This window comes from Rhinopithecus bieti, unplaced genomic scaffold (genome assembly GCF_001698545.2).
Source record: "Rhinopithecus bieti isolate Rb0 unplaced genomic scaffold, ASM169854v2 scaffold_25304, whole genome shotgun sequence".
Lineage (NCBI taxonomy): Eukaryota > Metazoa > Chordata > Mammalia > Primates > Cercopithecidae > Rhinopithecus > Rhinopithecus bieti.
In genome coordinates, this window is record NW_016811568.1 from 488,273 (window position 1) to 496,292 (window position 8,020).

Consider the following 8,020-nt stretch of genomic DNA (forward strand, 5'->3'; position numbering starts at 1 on the left):
GGCAGGGAGTCCCAGGGGTAGTGGCAAGGCCCCCTCCAGGAAACTCACAAGGTTACCACAGCTCAACTGAAAAGGAAGAACTTCACAGGACTGCGACACCCCAGTGTGAGAACAGGAGGATGAGGTGCTCTGAAGGCCTTTCTGCCCACAGTCTGCCCTCTTATTCCCCCTGCAGGTCATGATCCCCAGGGGACCTGGAGGACTGAATGATGCTGCCCCTGAGGAGGCTGCTGTCTTGTCTTAGGAGGGAGAGCAGGTGAAGTCCCCATGGGAGGAAGCACCTAGCCCCATTCCTGCTGAGCAAGAAGAGGTGGCAGGGACCCCAGACTGGGAGGTAAGGACAGCCTGGGGCTTCGACTGGAATGTCTCCAGCATGGGTCTGACTAAGCAGCCACGGAGCACTGTAGAGTGGGAGGCAGCGGGGCAGGGAGGCAGTACTGGAGGCTGGCTCAACCTCAAGACCAGCAGGCCAAGCTGCTGTCGCAGGGGAGTGAGGACATCTGTGCAGAGCTGAGGGGCAGCAGCCATGTGTGAACAGACTGGGCCTCATCCTGGCCCCACCGACTTCTTGCGGACAGACTCCGTTTCCCTGTCTGTGTAACACAGAACCTGCCTGATCTCACTGCTGGGTTCCTCTTCCTCCTGCCAGGAAAATAAAAAGGTTCAAAAGGAAATTGTTGGGTATCCATCTGGTAAGACCACCGGCCCAGCGTGCTGCAGGGGGCTGCTTCCACCCTACTTCTCAATGACTGCTAGGGTCAGACACCCCAGCCCTTACCCGCCTTCCTGAGCTGTGGAGGGGAGGGAAGCAGCCCAGGAGTCAGGTGCCTGGACCTTCCTAGGAGCCTCGTTGGGTGGGCAGAAACTCCCCGCCACTCCCCTGAGCTGGCTGCATCCCTACCTTTCACCACAGCTGACCTGGCCCCCGGGCATCTCAGAGGGAGGTTTGCTCCCAGCAGGGGACTCAAAAGGCTGCCGGTTTCTACTTTGCAGAGGCCTCTGAGGACAGCAAAGACCAAAGGCCCTGGGACTGGTTCCCCGTGCTCATGACAGAGCTCTGCCTGGACTGGCTCTCAGCCTCCAACACCCCCAAGACTCAGAACCGTGAAGAAAAAGTTTCCAATAATTTCAAGAGTTGCTGCTGCTATAGGCCCTGCTGCTGCCTTTCGGGGCCTCCGTCTTCAGACAAACCCAGTGTGGCTTCATCCACACTCCCTGTCCCCACAGCTGCAGGAACAGCACTTCCTGCCACCGAGCTGCGTCACCACAGTGGATTGTCTCTGGTAGGGACAAGGGGCCCTGGCCGGCCTTCCGACTGACTCGGTGCCAGGGGATGGACCAACGTCCCTCGTGCTGACAGCCGGGCCGCACCCTGGCAAGAGGGCATTTACAGAAATGCTGGCGGGAACTGCTGCCATGGATGCTGTAGGGTCCTCTGGCAAAAGAGGTCTCAGGTGGCTTCTCAGAGTGTCTGTGGTTCTCTATCCCAGGCTGTTCCCTAAGAGGTTCTGCCCAGGACTCAGGTAAGCAGATGCTCATTGGAAACTCTTGGGCACTGCCTGTGTGCCCACCCAGCCCATTATGTCGGTGAGGACAGACATAGAGGACAGCGGTCCCTGCCCTTGGTGGGCTCCAGGCCAGCAAGGGCCACAGCCCCAGAAGGCAGAGCAGGAAGACAGGACTCGGGGCAGCTGAAGCAGCCTTGTCATTGGCAGAAGGGAAACAGAAGCCCAGGGTCACGTGGGGTAATGGCAGAGCCAGGACTAGGGTCAGGGTCAGGGTCTCTGGCTCTCAGCTTGCCCATGGCACCTCCTCCTCCTCTGCCCGCCCCAGTGCCTCATAGGCCCAAGGTTGACGCCTGTCCCTAGGGCAGGCCTGTGGCCCACAGGGCTCATGCATGGCCCCTGGCCAAGCCTGTGGGCCCTGCCTGACCCCTTACCGGGAGGATGGCACCTAGGGCTGGAGCCCAGCAAGTGTTCTCCAGCTCCAGCCTGGCCCCGAGTGCAAACTCGCCACTGGTCAGGGGTCTGGACAGCAGCATGTCTGAGGACCCAGAGAGGTGGCCAGTCGTGTGGTGAGGTGACAGAGGCTGAGGACGGTGGCTTAGTCCTGGGCTTCCCTGGGGCCTTGGGGCCTTCCCAGGGAACGTTCTGGCACCTGCTGACTGAGCTCTGGGAGGTAGCCCTGGCATATAGCTCTCTGATGCCATGATTTGTCTTCCTTTTTGGAGTGTCATATGTGAAAGGAGGTAACTGTTGTGATGGTGCTGGCAGGACCACTGCCTCTGATGGGGGGTCGGCTGAGTTAGGCCTGAAATGTGGGCCTCCAGGCTGAGTCCTGCCCTCTCCACCACACTCAGGGCTGACACCTCTAGTCAGCCCATTCTGGCTCCTTCCCCCAGATGCCAGAACAATGTAGTTCTTGTCACCAATCTGGGCAGAGTTGGGTCAGTGGGGGACATGGGATTATGGGCAAGGCTAGCTGACATCTGCTCAACCTCAACATACCCCTGTCTCAAATGCGGCCAGGCGGTGGGGTAAGCAGGAATGAGGCAGGGGTGGGACTGCCCTGGGGAGGACGTTCCCAACCAGGGCCTGGGCAGGGGACCCAAGTTGGAACTACCACATTGCTTTATTGTATATCAGGGCCCCTGGCTAGGGAGCAGGCTGGGGACTAGGTACCCCATTCTAGCGGGGCACAGCACAAAGCTCGTAGGGGGATGGGGTCACCAGGAAAGCAAAGACACCATGGTGGCTGGGCCGGGGCTGTCCGGCGGGCACCGAGAAGCTGAAGCGCTGCCTGCCAGCAAGGCAGGTGAAAAGAAGGGAAGAGCTTCCATGCCGGGCCAGGGGTCCCCCGAGCATGCAGGCGGCCTGTGGAGGGGAGGGTTCAGTGAGCCGGGCTCCCGGGCAGGACCCCTCAAGATTCTAGGAAGCAGCAGGAGCGGGCTCCCCACAGGCACCTCTGAGAAAGCAGAAGGCCTTGCTTCACAAAGTGGCCCTGGCATCCCAGAAGTGTTCTGTGAAGCGGAAGGCTTCTCCCAGACGGCCTCATCCTTCAGCACCGATGACAGGTTGGTGAAGAGCGTCGTCCCCTGGAAGGAGATGCAGGTGAGTGGGTGACGGTTCTAGGATGCGGGACCCTGCCACCAAACACACGGGGACACACACCTGCCATGGCACACAGCCGGACTCTCAATTTCCTGGCAACCTCGAGAAGCTCCTGAGCACCCTCTCTGACCCATGTCAGGCGCAGCACACCTCCCAGGGGTTCCCACGCTGCCCCCTCACCTACAGGCACTGGTCCTCGCAATATTCGGCAGGTCCGTCTGTCTCCTACTAACTGGGCTCTAAGATGACAGGCCCGAGCCCTGCCTATACCTCTGCACCCCACACCCAGGCTGGGACATTGATGTGAGCATGAGGACTGGTGCCAGGGTTCTCCAGATGGGCCCCACCTGGCCAGTGCCCATGCTGGGCTACCAACCAGGGGCTGTGCTGAGCTGGGTGATGAGGCTCCAGGCCTACCTTAGGGATAGAAGCCCTGCACTTCGATGTCACGGGATGTCATGTGGGGCAACATCAGGGGAACAATGCACCCAAAGCGCTGCACCTAAGTGAATCACTGGCAGTGTGTAGGGCATGCGAGCCTGGTCACACATCTCTGTCGCTGCACCCTGCCCTATCACGTCGTCGATCCCGTTGACACGCCTGGACAGACATGCATCCCCACAATGGCAGCACTCCGGGGACCAGCCCCTAACCTCTCCTGCCTCCCTGTGTTGGAGGAGTCAGGCTTACAGGACCTGGCAAGGCCTGGCCTGGGAGCCCTGGTGTCCTAGCTAAGCTCAGGGCCCCGTCCTGTACCCTTCCTCCCTTGCCCCCTGCAACTCGGCCCAGCTGACTAAGACCTGCACCATCCGGTGCAGGACCATGAGTCAGTTGGAGGTGGTCACCATCCCAGCAGAGAACAGGTCAGACACCACCATGCGCAGGTTCTCTTCATTGAAGCTGCTCTCAGGGTTCCCCTTAGCCTGAGCAGGGCCAGGATGGTGCTCAGGGGACATATTGGGGTAGCCCCCTGATGACCTCCCATTCTGTACCTGTCAGCCCAGATGCTGCTCGCCGGGTGATGCCCTGGCCCCACCTTTTGCCCAGCCTCCCCTCATTCCTCCCGGGATGCTCAATCCACCACCCTTGCTCCCCACCGTGGCAGCTGCTCTCACCTTCTCCATCTCTGCCAGGAAGGCCTCAGTCAGGTCTCGGGGTGTCTGGGCTGGGTCCCAGGTCATCCTGTGCTCAGTCAGCAGCTCATCTAGCTGGGTCAGGAGAGCCTTTTGGGAGCGTAGGACCTTGCCACCCATCCCAGGGATGCGCAGGAGGAGGGGGATGGCATTCAGCACCTACACCAGACACAGAACGGGGTCTCAATCTCTCCTGTGCTCTGCGTTCACCTGCACCAGTCTCAGGCCCCAGCTGTCTCCAGGGAAGACCCAGGGCCGGCCTGTCTTTACCATTGACCTCCCCAAGTCCCTCTCCAAGTGCCAGCCTCCACCCTCTCTCCTTGCCCTGGGCTGCCAGAAGAGAAACCTAAAATTGAAATCTCCAACATGGACAGGGGGCACAGTCCTTGGCCTTTCTTGGTGCCCCCTGACCCGGGCACACCTCTCCCACGACCTTGTCTGAGATTTCCCCTCCTCCTCCAGGACCTTCCACTAGCAGTGGACGCTCTAGGAATGTCCTTTCCCAAACCCTCTGCAAATCCTGTTCCTCGGAGCCCTACTGCAGCCCTGGCACTTCTCAAGAGCTCGCCCTGCAGAGACCCCGTGGTCCATCGCTCCGCACCTCGCGCAGTAAGCCTGACTCCTCCTTCAGCGCCTCTTGTGTTAGGTCAAACAGCCTGAGAAAGCGAGGGTCGTCGTACTCGAAGCGGCGCCCATAGGTGAGGGAGGCGATCACGTTGCTCACTGCTTTATCCAGGAGGCTGTTGGGGCGAAAGGGCCGTCCTGGGGACGGGAGATGCGGGTCAGGGGTCACCTTCCCCGTCCCCCGCCTTCCCAGTTCCCGCCTTGTGCCCCTCTGCCCATCACCCACCGGCTTGGTCGGTGAAGGCAGCACAGAGGTAGGCGGCCTCTTCGGTCACCCATTGCTCCAGCGACTTCTTACCCAGGCCCAAGTTGCGCAAGGTAGACACGGAGAAGCGCCTCTGCTCGCGCCACGCGGGCCCGTAGCGCGCCAGGAACAGCCCTGGGGGCAGGACAGGCAGGTGCGAGTGGCCATGAAGTCCTTGGCCCCACCCTCTGCCACCCACTCCAACCCAGCGCTACCCAAGGTCTCCCGCAGTCCCTCGCCTGGTCCAGCTGGGCACAGGGCCCACTCTGCTTCCCTGGCTGGGGCAGGTTTTTGCCCCACCTCTTCTCTGCCCACCCTGACCGCCTTTCCACTCGGAAGATCCCGCATGCCCCGCTCCACCTACACTGAGCCCACGCACAGGCGCTGTCCCCGTCCCCCACTTCGACACCTGATTCCAGCTGGGAAAGGCCCCATCTTCACCCACCTGGCGCCTGGCGGGTCTGGGCAGTGGCTCCGCCCACTCGTCACAAGCCCCGCCCTCATCCCCAGGCTCACACCTCCCCAGTGCAGGTGGTTTCCTGGCCCGCTGTCCCCACTGGCTGGCCTTTCTGTTTCACGTCCACGACCCCGCGCCCTCTGCGCCCAGCTCGGACTTCGGTCACCGCCCACCCGGGGCCCACGGAAATGAGGTCTCTATGCCCACCGCCACTTACCTTGGGAGTGCGGCCCAAAACCCAGGACCTGGGTGATGGGCACAGGCGGGCGATCGGCTGTGTCCTCGCCGTAGGTCACCAGCGCCTCGCGCACGGCCGCCAGTCCATTGAGCACGACCACCGGCGTCCAGGCCAGCTGCAGGCTGAACACGTTCCCGAAGCGGCGCCGCAACTGCAGAGGGAGGGTCAGGGCCTCCGTCAAGCCAGGGTCCCCCCAGACTGCAGGTCCTAGTCCTATTTGAGCCTTGGGCGACCCCTGGGGATACCAGGAGTGAGCAGGTGGAAGGAGGAGACCTGGCCTTATGATCCTGAGGTGGGGGTGGGGTTCACACCTTCTGTGATAGGGGAATTCAGTTTGGATGCATCACCCAGCTATGACCTTACAAGGGTCACCAAAATTGCAGATAGACCCCAGTTAGCATCCCATTTTACAGATGGTCCATGCCAGTGAGCAGTGAGGCCTGAGGACCCACAGAGCAAAAGGTTTGAACCGGGTCACTGCACACGCTTCATCCTCAATTTCCTGATTTAAAGGGCACTCAGGACCCTGACTTGGCTTTCATTCGTAAGGCCTTTCCTTCTGGTGTCAGCAGAAGGGATTTTGTGCTCCATAACGTGTTGTGCCCAAAGGGCTCGCATGCCCACTGCCAAGTCCAGCTCCACCTCCCGGCCCTTGCCCTGCTCTTCCTTGACCTTTGGAAAATCCAGTCCTTCATGCCATGCACAAATGCCCTCCCCCAGGAAGTCCCCAAACCTGCTTCCCCTTCTCAGCCTGGCTTCTGGTCCAGCCTGTGGTTTCACCCACCACCCATGTTTGTTGCTGGTGGGGGATCCTCAGGACCTCTGCCACCCTCCAGGACCTCCTCCCTCACCTGGTCGAAGCAGTATGGTGTGTTCTTGAAGTCCACATGCAACAGGTTGCCCAGCCCCGGCAGTGGCAGGGGACCTGGCGGGTAGCGTGCAGCCCAGCGTTGGCGCCGGTACATCAGGTCCACCAGGAGCAGGAAGATGGCCACTGTCACAGCCAGGGGCACCAGTGCATCTAGCTCCATAGCTGCCTCACTGCCCCCTGGGCTCCTCTGGACACACCTGGCTCCCCCACCGCACCAGGCACAGAGGAGCAGGCAGGACACGGTCAGCACACCAAGTGCATGATCATTCCCTTATAAAGGAAGCTGATCATGGCCTTTGCCCTCTGCTGTGAGCCAACCTGCTGTGTTGACTGTACTGCCACTGGGTACACGGTCAGGCCAGGGCGGGTAGGGGCTCCTCCAGAGGTCCTTGCCCCTGCTGCCCACTCCAGGCCCTTACCCAGGGTAGGGCGGTGGAGGGAACTGTTCGGAGAAGTCACTCCCTCTCCCCACTCCCAGCTTCTCAAGCCCGCACAGGCTTCTGGGATAACCAAGGTCTCAGTGGACCCTGCCATCCACCTCCCTGCTAGGCTCATACACCCTATTGTGGTCACAACCTCTCCTCCAGAACATGGCCTTCCCCTTTCCTTACCCCACCTATCCGTTCCAGAGTGGCCTTTACCACCCTTATCTGTCACTGGCACTTACCTGGGGCCTTAGGGAGCTCATGATGATCAGAGGCGCCGTGGGCCTGGTCCCTTTGCTTCACACTGCACTACTCGACATGCACAGACGCTATGCACACCCCTGATGGTGCACAGACCTCTTGTCCACTCCCAGACACTTGTCCACACTTGCAGGGACACCATCACACACCCACAAAATCACCCACACGAAGATAGTACTCACATGCACACAGACTCACACTGACACTCGGCACACGCATTCTGTCTCTCACACACGTACAGACCCAGCACCAAGTACCGCGCTTCTCAGCCATGCCTGAGGTTTCCTGGGTGGGACCTCTCCTGTCCAGAGGCTGCTCCCAGTGAGCCTCAAAGCTGTCACCTGGATCCCAGCCCAGCCCGCATTCCTGGGCTCCGGCCTGGCCATGGCTTCTTGTTTGCAACAGGGCTGTTCCCAGAGCTTCCAATTGGTAACCTGAAGGCCCTTGTACCAGCCTGTGACATTTTTCAGGGCTGCCTGAGGGCCGTCGTCCTCCACTGCTTTCTGGCCTCCATGTTTCTGATTAGAAATCTGGTGGGAACGTTATGAAGGATCCTTTGTTCAGGATATGTTGACTTAAAAAAAGACAGGGTCTTACTCTGTTGCCCAGGCTGGAGTGCAGTGGCAGGATCACAGCTCACTGCAGTCGCGACCTCAA

The 8,020-nt window shown here is 60.4% G+C and overlaps 1 protein-coding gene across 1 annotated transcript; it reads right to left on the bottom strand.

Annotated features, from left to right (window-relative positions):
* Positions 1-1,782: 1,782 nt before the first annotated feature.
* Positions 1,783-8,020, bottom strand: CYP2D6 (cytochrome P450 family 2 subfamily D member 6). Its single transcript, XM_017894112.1, is given in 13 exon segments — positions 1,783-2,902; positions 2,982-3,031; positions 3,033-3,094; positions 3,528-3,537; positions 3,539-3,612; positions 3,614-3,710; positions 3,764-3,765; positions 3,911-4,033; positions 4,226-4,402; positions 4,845-5,005; positions 5,094-5,246; positions 5,786-5,957; positions 6,658-8,020. Coding segments are annotated over 13 exon segments (1,476 nt in total). The 5' UTR covers positions 6,838-8,020; the 3' UTR covers positions 1,783-2,687.